Source organism: Fistularia commersonii, chromosome 3 (assembly GCF_037954325.1).
Source record: "Fistularia commersonii isolate RoL2024-O1a breed Wild chromosome 3, RoL_Fcom_v1.0, whole genome shotgun sequence".
Classification (NCBI taxonomy): domain Eukaryota; kingdom Metazoa; phylum Chordata; class Actinopteri; order Syngnathiformes; family Fistulariidae; genus Fistularia; species Fistularia commersonii.
The window spans coordinates 18,107,251-18,123,842 of NC_141286.1; the positions used below are offsets into that span (position 1 = coordinate 18,107,251).

The window sequence follows — 16,592 nt, forward strand, 5'->3', positions numbered from 1 at the left end:
TTTTGCCCTACAGACTTGACTACCTTCAATAACAATGAATTTTAAATGTTTTCAAATATGCAACTTAGTCTCCATTTGTGATAAAGTTGATTGTCAGTCCTTTTGGCATCAATGTTGGCATGTGGATCTTCAATTACAGTAGTTCTCATTAACTAGGTCTTTCAAAGAAATAAATATCAAGTTTTTGTATTTTGGTTCATTTTCATATCAATCGATTGATAAAGGTCAAAAATTTCTATACTAAACCTCCGTGGTGCAGTATGTGAACTTTAGAAGAGCTCAGGCGCTAAGCAGTAAAAGTTAAGTCATTCGACTACTCTTAATTTTTATTTTTTTTTACTTGTGAAGCGTCTTTGAGTGTCATGAAAAGCGCTATAAAAATCCCATGTATTATTATTATTATTATTATTAATCACCTATTTACTCTACATATACCCTCGTTTTTTTCCTAACAATGCACAGAAGAACAAAAATGCTTGCTGATCTGTAGATAGAAATGCACAACATTGCGGGGCAAATTGCACAAAATTGCGGGGCAAATTGCACAAAGAAAGGTGGTACAAGAACCAGTTTTAGTTCAGATTCAGGTAAAGTAACTAGAGTTATTGCTGTGGAATTGATCTGTTTGTCAAGCAGCCTAGATATTTTCAGTGGCATCAATAGTATTGTTTTGATTATCCTTTACTAATCATTTATTCTTGGAGGCTGACAGACAACATGTGGGTCAGTTTTTGCTAAACATACACACATCTTAACTAACTGGTTTGGTCATGCAAGTGGGTCAATTGCCAACTTGTGATTCTGTTGCAATGTGATCATTTTGGTGGGTTTTGTCAAAGTAATTCAACTCACCATGTGATGTACATCCAAACATAATTGGGAATGTATACTTGTGTGGATAACATGAATGTCAGACAAAAAGTTGACCAATCCAACATGCAGATGATTCAGTGGCATTAGAGATTTCCTGAACCTCGCATAATTTTAACCACCATCTTCCTCTATGTGGTATGAATACAAGGATTATAAGTAACTGTATCTTTTTTTAATTTGTCCATCTCTGAAAAGAAATGATTTACTTATTTTGTACTAAACAAAGAGGGATATTCTGTGGGTTAGGTTTATAAATCAATGAACAGTTGTCCATCCCCATGCTACTCAGCCCCTACTACATGCTAATCTTTGACTCCTTTTAATCCCTACTTGTTTTGACATAGTATTCAAATTATATACAAAGCACAAAAAGGAGTTGGTAGTATTACTCTTACACTTAAGATTTGAAAAAAATCCTGTTTGAGTTTGGTTGTTAACGCTAATTGTTGCAGCATAGTTGAACAAGCCAATGTTGTGTTTCTCAAATTACCGGTATACAAAAATGCACCAAGTGAAAAATGGTTCAAGTTATGTTTTTCAGGATTAATGTCAAAGTATTGTTCTCTAAGTTGACATTGCTTTTTGTGTTTCTGTTCTGTGATAATTATTATTTTCAGGGAAAGTAAAATAGTTATCATTCTTGTACAGGGATGGCGCAGGGTCTTTGAGCAGACAGAGAAATGGAGTGGAAAAGGGAAAGTGGTTGATGGGCCCCTGACTGCCAATTTCCTTAAATAGAGTTGTGGGCTTCTCTGATCCATCTCTGGCAGAGCAGAAGCACATTCCCAACATAGCTGTGACTGCCACACTCAGTGCCTCCCCAACACTGGGGCGCAGCGTAGGCCTCCACAGGTAGACTGTAAATCATCTGCTGTGCTCTCCCCCATCCTGCTTCCTCCAAACTCAAAACCACAAGTTAGTCTCAAAGAAGGGGGAACAGAGGGGATGTTGATGAAACACTCAAAGGAAATGGGAAGAGGGTGCAAGTGTGCGTGTGCGTGTGCGTGTGCGTGTGCATGCGTCACAGAAAAGACCTGTTCTCAATTCATCCTGCAGTCACTATGACCGCAATACCTCCCCATGGTAGGGAAATGGACGAAAAGTCCATCATCTGACCTCATCTGTCCTCAACCAAGTCACAAATACCTCCTTTATCTAGTGGAACAAGTGGCAGGGGGGTAATGAAATACTTGCGCTGAAGAACTGATTATTCAATCACTATGCCACATTTTTATTTAATACTTTTATCTATTTTATCAGGAGACAGGGTTTCTTTTTGTTTAACAACAGTGTTGCACTTGAGTTTACTGCATACTGTAATGGCCTCCAAGTAACTGTGTATTGGTTTGAAGTTTGATTATTGAGGTACTCTTCCAGGTTTAGATAGGTTGTTTCATATGATTTTCTCATAAAAAATACACAAGCCACTGGCCCCAGATTCATAACTGTTCTACATTTATTTGTGATATCAAATGGAGAATTCGGTTTTGAAAGATTTATTCACAACAAATAACTACAAAGTAATAACCCAATTTCTTGAATTGAAAGGAGTGAGTCAGATTGGATATGGAATATTTTTTAAAAGCTGAAAATACCACTCTGGGGAAGCAGATACAACAGGATACCTGCATGTACAGTAGTCGTGATGATGCTTTTCCTTTTCCTGTGGAAGGCAGACACACACACAATGCCAGACCTGTTATCTCATCATGGGCAGGTGCTTCCCACTTTAGTATGAGTCTGAACATACAGAGAAACTGATCCTGGCCAATTCTTTGAACTTGGTAATGTTAAGCACACCATAATAATAATCTACTCCCCACCATGAAAATTGCATAAGTTTTTTTTTTTTTTTTTTTTACATGTAACCCATCCAAAAAAGCAGAGATTGTGCTTTTATTTTTTTTTCCTCTCTTCAATATATCCTGTTGTATTTATTGGTTGGTTTGCAATGAGTGTATTCTGTTCTTTAGGATCAATGTGCAATTTCACCATTTAATTTATGTTATTTACATGATCGATATTGCTTGGGGACTCAGTTATCAACAACTTAGAGGCAGAATCGCTCCAATGCCAATGGTAATATTTATTCAAGAGAAATGCACTCCAATCTATCATAAATACTGCATCAACAAAAATCATTAATTCCAATAGTTCTTTCCTTTCATAGTGTCAGCTTTTTATTAGAGTTCCATCTTATTAGGGGGATATTATAATCACCTCAATGTACTTTAAACCTCTGAAAACTGAGGTAATTTACAGTGTTTTCTGTTTTGGTTTTTTTTTCCGCTCCCCTTGTTACTGTGCATTGGGGGGATACTCAAATGGATGACATGTAGTACTGAACAAGTTGCAAACAGTAACCTATTATAATTTTTTTAGCCAATTTTTGCTGCAAAGAGTAGCATGCAGCAAGAATTTTGGCAAATGTGTCTGTTTGTTTTCCAACTCAGTTTTGCCAATATGCAACAAGCGGAATAGCAGTTTTATAAATGTTTTCAAACTTGGCCTTCTAAGCATGGGTGCAAGATTTTTGTAATATGCCTATGATAGCTGTGTAGTACTGTTCCAGTGCTACATGTTTGGAAAGTGAATGAGTGAGAGGGGTTTAAATCATCTGCTGACTGGTTTCCTCACAGCATGAAAGCCTGTTTCATCTTACTTAGCATTAACCAATGACTAAAATGTTGAGTTTAAACGGACATGGATATATTTTATATTTGGTGTCTTCTGACTTGGTCCACTGTAGCAGTCTATATTGTTAACCCATTTGTGTCAAATAACATAATTATTACTTTTTTCATATTGCTCTATCTGCAACTTTCCCAAGGCAAATTCAAATAAAACATTTTTCTACAGGCAAACAGCAAAAAATTATTTTCCTTCATAGAAAAATCAAATGTCTTGTAGTAGCAAGAGAAAAAATGCAAAAACAAAAACTGCATTTAAGCTCAGTTTGCTGTCTGTCATCATAGTCACACTATCAGCCCAGAAGACACAGCGTTACCCTTTACATCCACAAAGATATACTCTGCCTCCCACCTGCCTTGAAAACTTGGTTTTCCCACACTGGAAGTGCATTGTGGGACTTGTATTATGGTTGTGTTTGCAAAGTTCCAGTGGGCCAGCTGTAATGGTAATTAGATATTATCATGTGGGCCAAAGATAAGTCATTCCCGGGGCACACCATGAGCCATACCTGTGTGCAAGGATTAAGTTTGGCACTTGTTCTAAGATTAAGTGTCATAGTATGCACCTTGACACCTGAAGCTGAACTCTAAACAAACACTTAGAGCCAGATCAAATTTTTGTGACATTTAGATAATGATTGCATTTTTCTCAAAATGCATGATTTTTCCAATAGAAAGTTGTCAAACAAGAAGCATAAGTATGGTTAAAGCACCAACTTTGTCATCAATAGCTCAACCCAGATGAATAAAATATTGTAAACTTTGCAAATTTGTAGTACCACTGGGGCATGCAGTCTGCTTGTAAAGTTAAAATGCAATTTTCTTTACTTAAGGTTTTTGTACTTCACATGTAGGTTTTTTTTTCTTACAGCCTGGACATGAATCCATGTTACCCTTTCCTCTGGCAGAATGTGTCTGGTCAAGGTTAGCCTAAGAGCTTTTTCTTCTCTCTCTCTCACTCTCTCTCACCCTCCCACCATGCCCTGCCATTCATTTATTTATTTTTTTCTGCCTTGTCTCTACTTTTTTTCTATTTTCCCCTTTTTTGACTACAGATTATCCTGCCTTGTTTAAACTTGTTGACACCAATGAATCTCTGTCTGCTGTATGCAGTGTTCCTTTCTTCAATCTCTATCTCGCAACAAATGAGTATGAGTGCATAAAGGGCCCCTAAGCTTGAGTTGGGCCTGTGCAAGCCTGTTTGCATGTCTTGTCAAGACATTGTCCCAACACCCCAATTTCCTGGTAGGGGCATAAAGGATGACATCATATCCATCCATCATTTCTTGTTCAACTCATTTCATTGTTGTTTTTCCTTATTTTCCTTATTGCATGTTCCGTTTCATTTGTATTTCCTGCTTATCTATTTTTTCTGTTTACATTGAATCACATCTAGCATCTTACTCTGCTGTTTCTTTTTGCAATTTGTGTCTTTTCAATTGGATACATTTTAATTATTCTGGTATTCATAGGTATAAACATTCATATATTTATGTCTACCTGTTTGTGTCTTTTGGATGTAAGTTATTAATTAAAGCCTATCTATTAATGAATTGACTTTCACTCCTTGCTTTGATTTAATCCAGTCATTCTGTACCAGACTACTGATACAAAAGAGGTGGTGAAATTTGTGAGATTATGAAATTCACTTGTGTAACGTTAGAAACAAGAAAGGCTTTATTTGGGAAAAAAAAGTGCAAGAACCACAATTAAATTACAAATGAATCAATAGTCTCAGACAGTTCCACAAAAAATCACACTAGACTCCAGAGGTATCAGATAAACATTTAATGTAAAGTCAAATAGATTTTATTTCAATTTACAAAAACAGTATCTGCACATCTATTGGCTAATATAAACATTTTATAAAATTGTATTTCGATTTCAAAAATATGAGTTTACTTCAAGCTTGAAATAAACATTGATTTGCAATTTTAATTGGCACAAGATTATATCATCATCGTCAGTTTATCAGTATATAACTACAAAACCAGTTTTTGGTAGTATACAACATCAACCAAGCTGAAACTTTAACATCTTTTTACCTTTTACTTTAATAGCACCAGGACAAACTTGAAATAGTTTTTCCTGGTATGAAAATTTAAGTCAAATGCAGCTAAGAGGTTATCATGAGACCATTAAACTAGAAAAGCATCTCCTGTGTAAAACTTTGCCAGATATGACAACATTAAGTGCTGCTCAAATATAAAGAGATTAATTTTTATATCATCTTTTTTCACTGTCCAGTTTTGGTGTGAGTATGGGTCAAAGTTTCAGTACTTTGGTCCAAGAAACATCAGGATGCATTGTGTAAAATTTGATAAAAAATTTACATAATAAAAATGTTTTAAGGTGAACATATAACAATACCTCAAATTAAAAATTTCCCTTGACATTTTGTAAGTAGTGATGCACTCAGGTCTGTCAACCATAAAGTATACACTTTAATGCGAGCATATTGTGGTTGATTGTTCAAAACGTTATCAGAGTGGCTGAAAGAATAGCTTTTCCATTGGGAATCACCTGTCACTCCGAGGGGGAGTTTCTTCAAAATAAAGCAAAAGATCACATCATACAAATCTGCCACATTTTAACACAGTCTTTAAAAATTAAGGCGCAAATGGCTAATCTTTTGAGGAAAACATGCTTTTAAATGGTCACATTACCTGCTTCTGCTGTGTTGCTTATTATTTTGAAAGTGATCCAAAATATTATGGAAAATGTGTCCAAGAGCTTAGTAGAGCACATCCTTTATCTTAACTGAAAACTGTGGAATAACCAGATCCTGGGGATGGCAAGCTGACTCACGCTGAAACCATTGTAACTGAACACTGACCTTCAGACAGATGTTTTTGATTACTGCAGGCCGAATGAAGCAAGACATCCTTTTGTTTTGGGCATTTACTCAGAACAGACCTAATTGCCATTCAAAGTGCTACTACATTTTCATATACCTGGATACAAAGTGGTGATCTGGACTTGACTGCATATGTATTTGCATGTTCAGTTAATTTCTTACTGCGTAGAAGAAAATGCTTTTCCCCTCACAAAATGGCAGTTAGATATGACTGGAGAATTTCTGGAGTGAGGTACTTTACTCAACATTTTCCATAGTAAGTGGAAACATTGGTACATTGTTGCAAATTTTGTCAATATTGTTCAATGGGCATTTGAAAACTTCAGTATCCTAACAGAATGGCACGGTGCAAAGACGGTGGGACTAATAGGGCACATTTATCAAATCTTATTACTCACAAGTATAAAGAAAAATTTGGGAAAATGTGACTGAGATGTCAGGTCTAAGCTAGTTTTAAACTGAATACAGGGAGAATGTACTGCACAGACACATTCTTAGCCACCAAATGATTGACTTTTTTTTTCAAGAGGTTACATGATCCAACCTTTCCCCCAAATAATTACCATCACCTAACATCAGTAAAGCCACTTTTGTAAGAAAAAAAAAAGTTTACTGAATCTTTTCCATAAGTCTCTACAAGAAAAAAGGCTCATAATTTGACTCATTTGCTTTGATCAATTATTAAAAGTAGAGAAGAGCTGTTAATCACATAAGTATTTAAACATCTTCATATAAGCTAAGGGTAAAAAGTGGATTCAGCAGATTTTTTTTTCTTGAGCACCTGCTTTAATTCCAGAAGCCACATAATAAACTTGTCCTAACAGCGGTTGAATTCCTCCAGTTATTGCAGGGTTTGCGCCATTGTAACGCATTGTATTGATCATCGTAACATGGTTAGCTCCCGATCAACAAATGCCCTTATGCCCCGCAATGAAGACACCTTTGAATTGGTATTGACTTTCAATTGTATATCTTCCCCTTGACAACAAAATGTGTCAAACTTTTTTGCTCTGTGTACACTGGTAAAGAGCAAAAGGAAATTGGGCAGTCTTTTGACTGTCGCATCAGAAATTTAATAGTCTATCTTCATGGGCCAAATGAGTATGTCCATCTCCAAGGACCAAAGAGAACTTTTAAGTCAATTGTAATGTTGCATAACATGTTCATTTTTTGTTTAAACTTGTGTCTTGGGAACACTCAATGTGTTCATACTCGTACAATTATGTCAATTATGTTACAACAAATGTACAGATAAGGGTGTGTGAGTGAGAATTGAGCCCTGGATTCATAAGGAATCACTGCATTTTTCAGCAGCAGGCTCTGTGGTATGCCAGTACATTCCCCACTGCTGAGCTTGAGAATCCAATCGGAAAGCAGGAGCAGGGACCCCCCCCAACACTCATAGACACACACCTTTCTACTATGTACTACTTCTACTTTGGTCTCCCCTAGTCACCCTCATCACTAACCTATCCCCTCCTTTTCCTTCAGCACTTCCTCTAAATTGTCTGAACTGTTATCCAAATTCCTTCCCCACAGCTCTTGTCTGGCTAAAATCTGGAAATATTCTTAAGCGTGATTGTGTGTGTTGCCAAGTCTGCTCTGCGTTTCAGTGTAATGTGTATATAATCAAACTAAATTCCAGGATTTTTCGTGGCTTTTTTTTCTCAGGCCAGCCAGCACATATTACCTTTCCTGGCATGTAAGGGTTTCCTAAATTAAGCCTATGCTTTTTTTTTTATCTTTGGTCAGCTTTTGCCTTTTCTCAGATTTTTGTCATCCGGTTGGTGAAGGCAACTTTTTGCTGTGTCGGATGTGGCATTGAATCAACAGCAGCCAGAGCAAGTTGTTAGAAGTGAGACATAGTGAGAAAGCCTCGTGTTTGTTTTTGCTAACAGGAGGGTTTAGAGGCCACACACACACACACACACACACACACACACACACACACACACACACACAGACAAGCTTGTTTGAAATTTCCATGGCCTACATACATTTCCCAACCATGTTTTTCCTTAGTTATGCTCTAAAAACATAAGAAAAACACCTAACCTAAACCCAACTTTCTGTTGTTGTCAATGTTGTGGCAGTATTGTGATATTCATTTATTTATTCATTTCCAAAAAACAAAGTTTTGTGGCAATACAACTTAAAAGTAGTTGACATAGACCATTTTGATGAGACTGGGTCAGCTGTAGACATATACACATACATTCTCCTTTTTTATCTCTCATGTCTAATAAACAGTGTCTTTTTGGTTAACACTTATAAGGCCTTTATCTGTTGTGTTAACTGACTTGTCATGGCTTTGTATGCTGTTGACCCATCTATTTTTAGTACATGAGGAATCATGTGTCTAACAGTCTCAGTGTGTGTCTCCATTGGACTGTGTTTATGTTTGCACATAACCAATGTGTAACAAATGAGCTAAAATAATCACGATGTTTCCATCCCTGTCACTTGTATCTTGTGATCAGAGGAGGATGTTGAGAGGACGAACTGTATCTAGCTCAGGGTCAAAGTTAAATCCGGAATACTGTAGCTGCTCATAGATTTTGTTGTGATTTATATCATATAGTGAGGTTACGTGATTTTTTTGTAATGACTTTTCCGTATTCTGTCTTTTTTAACCTTTACATTCTCAATTTGAATGATAGATGTATAGATATGCTACCCAGCTTTTATTACATAGGTCAGTAAGTTTTTACTGAAACTTATTCACCAACTTCTTCAATTTAAGTGATTATTTTGCAAAATCAGTTTGGAATCAAATAAATAAACTTTCTGAAGTATATCTGGTATTCATTTGAATGTATCTCACACCAGGAGTGAACCCCGAGAGGACCCATGGAGCGAGGGGAATAGGGAGAAAAAAAGACATTAAACCAGATCCATAAGCAAAATCCATTTTTCATCATCATGATTCTTCTTCTTTTCCTTTTAGCTAGTTCCTTCAGGGGTTGCCACAGTGAATCAGACTCCGTCTTTCAACCCTATTCTCATTATCATAATTTGTTTGTTTTTATTTTCATATATACATTTTTGGTGAAATGCATTTACGTCCAGTTATGTAATCTGAACACTAGTCTCTTATATTTTCAATGTACAGTTCTGTGGAGTGATATATCAGAGTTTTTTTTCCAATATTTGTCAGGAAATGTCCTTTAGAATAGGCTTTCACTACTGAAGACAGCACTTAATTCTGTATTATGTTAGGTATGTCGCTGTAGGAACAATTGAAAGGTCTCAATGCCCTGAGTCAAATGTCAAGAAATAAAAAGGTTACCAGGCTTATCCAGGTCAGAGTGCTGTAATATTGGCAAACAAAGTGAAAGTGAACATTTTTATACGCTATCAAAATCTACACTACCACTTGCTCATGTCAGGTCATGTCAGAATTGTCAATGACTTTAATGCAGTAGACATGAAAAGGTGGCAAATTTAAAATGACAGAGTAAATGTGTATAAAATGCACTAGAATAGTATAATAGAAGTAAAAAAAAATTAAAACTTTCTCATCGGATGCTATCTTTATGTCAGATGTAATTGAAATGTGAAAATGTCAATATTCTTGTGCTTTGTTTATTATGCATCGGTATATGACTTTGACTTTGCCTCTTGAGAAAATAAGTCATAATGATATCCATCAACTTTTTCTCATATGGGTATTAATTAGTGACTTGGTAGGTTTCCTGTCTGCCTGCCTTGTTTTGGTTTCTTTTGCATTCTTCATCTGTTACAAAGTAGCAGGGTTGTAGATAAAGGTACGGCCGGTTAATGACATGCTGACAGGGGGGCAATTGTAGTTGGAGAGGCAGGGCTGTGTTGAAAGCACCAGTCTTGTTTTGATGCCAGATAGGGTGTTAGAGGGCAGTGCCAGGGCAGAATGTCACACAGAGTTCACCAGCACACGACGTCCACAACAGGGAAATGCTGTATCAGCCCAGAACAAATGACTCCCTCTGTCTGAGGAGAAACACTGAAAAAGGCAGACAAACTCTGAAACCTCAATGATGCCCCTGTGATTCATCTGTTCCTGTAATTTTTCTGCCTGGCATGGGAGAACAAAGAGTTCCACTTTTGTTTAGCTAAATCCCACATGGCTAATTGCTTTCCTCTGTATTGTTAAGTCTATTGATTGATCATGCTATTTCAGGTTGGGCAACCAATTGACATATACATCGATCAGCCATAACATAATAACCACCTCGATACAGTGGAAGTCCCTCTTGTGCCACCAAACACATAAATCATAGGCATGGGATCCATCAAGACGCTAGTATGGATATTTTGACCACTTTGGCTCATAGCCCCATTTATGCTTCTGATGGACAAGTACATGTGACGGATCAGACATTACAAGACAGACTATCTGTCTATCTATCTGTAATTTCTTCAGAATAATTCCTTTTTGCCCAGGCTTAATGCCACTATTTAGTAGTTTCTTATTCCAGGGAAGTTTATAGTGAAATTCAATCAGAACTAACAACGAAAGCTGTTCTTATTTTTGCTATCATTTCACTTAAAGGAAGTACATCTCAGTGTTTTCGGTGATTTCAGTGTAATTCCCAGATAATTCCTTGTCCTTTCTCTTCCCCCCTGTTGATGAGGTTAACACTTTCCTGCCGGTGCTCAGGGTGAGAGAAACCATGCTAGCAGAAGAGGGAAGGAACGAATCTGCAAGGCATGGGAAAACTCCCTCTAGTCACTGTTCTTTGAAATAGTTGGACTTGTTTGAGTCATGAGAATGTTAGGCTGTCAGTAAGGGGAGTGTTGCTTTTTCAATTGATCCTTATTCATGCAGGATAGTTTTGTGAAGCTCCTTGTTCACACTTTGCACAGTCAGTCTGTCATGCAATGTGTTCCATTTGCGTAAAATGTAGCTCGGTATTTCACCTAGCTGTTGACCTCTGAACTAGACTGGGTGTGACTCCAGCAAGACTTTTTTAAAAGTATGGACACAGTGCATGTCTGTTTACTGTTAACTTTATTACTCTGAGATTAACTTCTTGAACTTTCAACCATTTAATGGGAGAGGTCAACAAGTCTGATGCATTTCTGTTGCACAAGTATTTCACTGGTATTTCTTGTCTCCCTTGTCATTTTAGATTTTAATTTTATTGCTTTATCGAAAGCCTACAGGCTAGCCCACCAACACTGAAGTACACAATTTTGTAATTTCATCACAAAATATACAAAGTTCATTGCTTACCTGCCTACCTGCTCACCTGAGTTACTTTTATGTTAGTTACTTTGGAATAGTAATTACTTGAAAGGTTTGTCTGATATTATACTTGTGTGCTCATTTCCAATGAATAACTTTCAGAGCTAACAAATGGGTACTTTTCACAGATGCTTCTTATTTATTTAGTTCCTCAAAATGAACAGTGTGCAAATGAAAGCAATGGCTGTCTATATCTGACCTTTAGTAAAACAGCAGCCATGGTCAAAGAAGCATTAGTTGCATTATTTTTGACCTTCTGATACTGTAGGTGTCTGTGCGTCAGCATGTGGCATCTCCTTTATTTGTGGAAAAACGCTCACAACAGTCACCAGGAAAAGCTAAAATATTGTCACATTAAAACTGAAAAGTCACAAAATTAACCAATACACAAATTGTTTGGGTTGATCGCAGATCTTTACAGTCTAACATTCTAATGTGCTCTAGTTATAATAAGCATGACAGTGTGTGGTTGGCATTTCTCAATGGCTTTGTGTGTCATTATAGGAATATGTGGTTGGTAGGTATGTACTTCTAATCATTCCCAAGGGGAAATTCACAAAATTTTCCAGAATGTGGTCCTGTTGAAACCTTCAGGGGTGGATTGAAGACTTTTTAAAGGGTTTACATACAGCAGGTAATCATATAGTAATGATTGCTGAAATAAAGAGGAAATGTCACCATGTTGACTGTCCTTGTGTCTGGTGATTTTCCCTCACAAGATCCTTTAATTTAGACATATGAGTCCTCATTATGGAACATGTTTCTAGTCTCTCTAGAGTGAGAGTTTTTCTTTTTTCTCATTTTAAGGCATGAATGATTATGTCATCACTGGAACAGAGTGGAGTAACTCCCTCATTCCTTGTCAATCCATTTATTTTGTTGCTCCATTTTTTTCCTCCTCCTCCCTATTAAAGTCATGTCAAACAGAGAGTTTTTACGAATCTTTGTTTGTGTGCTCTCTGCCATTTGCCAAGTTTGCTAAATAATTACAAGAATTTTAACTTCCCTAAAGAAAGTAGCTGTTTTTTAAGGAGCCAGTCTTTGTGAAATGGGCAGCTGACTTATTTACTCCATCTTGGAACTGTCATGTATTTGGCTGTGGAAATACGATCGTCAATGAATATCTAATTTCAATTAAAATGCTTTTTTAAGGATTTCACACTTGTGCTGTCTACATCGTTTGAAGACTAACTGTCTTTGCTGTTAAGATCTAGAATTTGGGATTTATTAATTTTTTTTATTTTTTAATTTGCATTCAAAGAGCAATCAAACTTTTTGTAAAAACTACATTTTGTGGAAAAAACTAAATTCTGGCTTTGTTGTCTATTACGTCCACACAGCAGTATTATATTTTACAAATTTTTCTTGAAGGACAAGACTTTTTAAAAGTTTTTTAATATCCCTGCTTTTACACAACTTTAACACACTAGTCATTCTGACAACACCCTACTCAAAAAGAACGATACTTTGTACAGGGCACAGCCGAAAGCTTTTGGAAAACACTTGAAAATAACTCAACATTCAAGTTAACAAATTACTAGACTTTTCAATGATGGTCTTAACAGGGTAATATGATAACAAAATGTAGTTACATTACATATTTAACCTCCCTCTGGTAAAATCCTTCACCAAGACTCATATGTACAATCTGCTCACCAGCTAAAAGTCTTTTTCTTTTTTTTTTTCTACATAATTTTGTGTGTGTCAATATGGTATAAAACGTCAATTGCATGATGTGGGTAGTCTGAATCCAGAATTATTTCATCCCTGAACCCTAGTCCTCTCCCATGGGATGATCTGAATAAGATCCTTGTTTGGAAGGCTTCTGGGTCTATGGTCTTCCCTCTGCCTTGTCAGTGCTGCAGCTGTCAACTATACAGAGCTGTATGTCACCACAAGTAGACTGTGACATTGGGATATCTATGTACAAAAGGACTGGCAGATGTACTTTATATTTTCACCTCATATATCGGTTATAGAGACAAGGGTTAAGAATGTTAGTGGTCAAACTCATGGAAGAACATATGTAAGCATCTCCAAAGCAGGAAGTAAAACCTGGCTGTGTTATGCCCTATCTATTTGGGTGGCTGTCCAAACTTGTTCCCCTGACCCGCTTGTATCTATAGCTCTTGTCCAAGATGATAGGAATGGGGACCTAAATGGTGCACAACAATAGCTACATGAACTCCATGTTTTTTTAAGTATGTATATCTTTACAGCCTATCTTTTCACTACCTCACCCATTCACATGTGCCACATGTGTTATCCTTGTTGGTCTCAGCCCATTTGCATCCTGCTTATATTTGTTTATTTTTGTCATTGCTAGTTAGTTTTGGTCTCCCTGACTGTCTTTTTTTTTCTTATCCTGTTGTCCATTCTTATCCTTGATGTTATTGTTCTCTCTTCTGTCTATTTATATGTGGATATCTTTTGCTATTTTCTAATTGTCTCTATTCATCTATTTATTTTGTCTCTATATTTATATTCATATTTATTGACCCTATAACTGTTACACTGCTGTGACAAAAGAATTTCCCCTATGGGGATCAATAAAGTTTATCTTATATTATCTTATCTTATCTTATCTTATCTTATCTTATCTTATCAGCAGCCCCGGTGCTGAGCAAATCGCAGCCAGAGAAAAAAGATGACCATGCCACAAGGCTGATCTCATTTTGCAACTCTGCATCTATATTTAACTGATAATGTTGATACCATTGTGATATTTTGATATTATAAAGCACCCCCTTTAATACTTGCTCGAAGACTAAATATAAAGTGTTGATAGTTTTCTTATAGTAGTCAAATCAGATAAACCATAATTATGCCAAAGATCTACCTCTCAAATTCTTTCAACAATAAACTGTAGTTAGTTACAGAAAATACATTTTGATTTTGCTGCATTTTCAATGTAAAAATATATGTAGTATTATAGGTCATTTTTGTTTAATTTTCAATTTACTGTCTCTTCATAGGGGTGATCAACCAATGGCAAGGAGAGCCCAAGGAACGTGTCATTTCACTCGTCCTCACTCATCTCCCGCTGCTAAAGCCTGGCAATGTAGAAGCCAAGAGCGAATACATGCGCCTGCTGCCACGCATTCTGGCACACACAATTGAGCATGGTCATCACCTTGAAGAGTCTCGCCAGCTCCTATCCTATGCTCTCATCCACCCTGCCACCTCCCTGGAGGATCGTGCTGCCCTGGCACTCTGGCTCAACCACCTGGAGGAGAGGGCTGCTGCCAGGGGAGACTCACTAGAAAGGCCATCTCCTGCTGGACCACCACATCAACACCAGTCTACTCCCCCATCTACACTCACGTCATCAGGATCCTCCTCCTCCACCAATAGCTCTTCTTCAGGTAACCTGTACTCTTTGCATCACCACCAGCGCTATGGCTCAGACGATCGTCTCAATGGATGGCAGAGTTCCCGGGATTCTGGGCTGGGTGGAGGATGGCAGCAACAAGGCTGTGAGAATGGGCATCTTCTACTCTACCCATCTTCCTCTGTACCAGCAACCATCAATACAGTGGGAACTGGAGGTGGTGGCAACACCAGTGAGTAAATTCTCCTTTATTGCTGTTTCCTATCGGATTCCTTAATCAGTTGTAATACAGAATATTCATTTTTATTGGGACCACACACTGTTGCATATTGGAAGTTAGTGCAATATTTTGGAGTTTCTTATTCCACATTAATTGGAGATAGTATGCCATAATCAGATATCTGTAAAATGCTTAATTTTGCTCTGTGGCAGTTGTTAAAATGCTGAGGAGGCACAAATTGTAAGGGCAGAAACTATAGCATAGAGTAAGTGGTAAATGTTTCCATTGGAACAGTGACAGAAGTAATAAAAAATGACAATAATAAACATTTCTATAGAATTATTTCAATTAAAGTGCTGTACACGTTAGAAAGGATTAGAAAACAAAATTACACAATGTTTTTGGACTGTGGGAGGAAATCCACACAGACACATGGAGAACATGCAAACTCCATATAGAACAGCTCCCTGTTGGTATCAAACCAGGAACCTTCTTCCTGTGTGGTGGACGAGCTAACCATTGCGCCACTGTGCTTGGTTGATGTCCAGAAGCAGACTGTTCCACAATTTTGCTGCATTGAGAAAAGAGAAGGCCCTCTCACCGACACTTTTTCTAGACCTTTGACGACACACAATACAGTGCTTAACTCTGGAAATACATCGTACATCATTGTATATATGGCCACACCAAGTCAGATAGATGTAGATGTGCAATGGAATTGGCTATCAATAGGTGTGAAACAACGCCTTCAAGTACGCCAGCACAGGAGTCCAGGAGATACTATCGGAGTAATTTGTTTTTTTATTTACTCACATTTGTCAGAACACGGTCTGTCACCTCCTTGAAAGTTTGTAGACCATGGGCAATGTTCTTTGTTAACAAGGATAAAAGGATATTTACAATAATCCAATTGTAAAGTCATGAATGCATGAATTAAGATTTCTGTGTCCTTTAAGGACAAGACAGGTTTGATCTTAGCACTGTTTCCAAGATGGAAGAAGGCAACTCTGGTGGCCTTGAATATGAAAATGAAAGTGACATATATACTGATCTATGGAAAAGACATCAGTACATTTGTAAATACTGTAAATACCGAATACAATACACTTTTCATAATTATAATGTATCCTTCTATATACAAGCAGTTTGTAAGGAAACATAAACCGACTAGCAACTCTATGTGACAATATCATGAACAGACTGTCAGCAATAATGGTCAATTGATCATCATGTAGAATCACAAAGGTGTGCTGCCTGTCTTTTGATCTAAACATTTAGTATGTATGTATATTGTGCTTCCAACAAATCAGAATTACATTGCATATTGGTTGGCCAGTGTAATAAGTGACGGCATAAGATCATGCAATATGGGGCTGTTTTTTAAGTATTTGTTT

General features: G+C 37.1%; 1 protein-coding gene across 1 annotated transcript in view; it reads left to right on the plus strand.

Moving 5' to 3' along the window:
- samd4a (sterile alpha motif domain containing 4A) overlaps positions 1–16,592 on the plus strand; it is a 52,983-nt gene that overhangs the window by 12,227 nt on the left and 24,164 nt on the right. Inside the window, exon 3 of the mRNA XM_086143964.1 lies at positions 14,623–15,210. Coding sequence (XP_086000090.1) covers positions 14,623–15,210 — 588 coding nt within the window. The remainder of the gene's footprint in view (positions 1–14,622; positions 15,211–16,592) is intronic.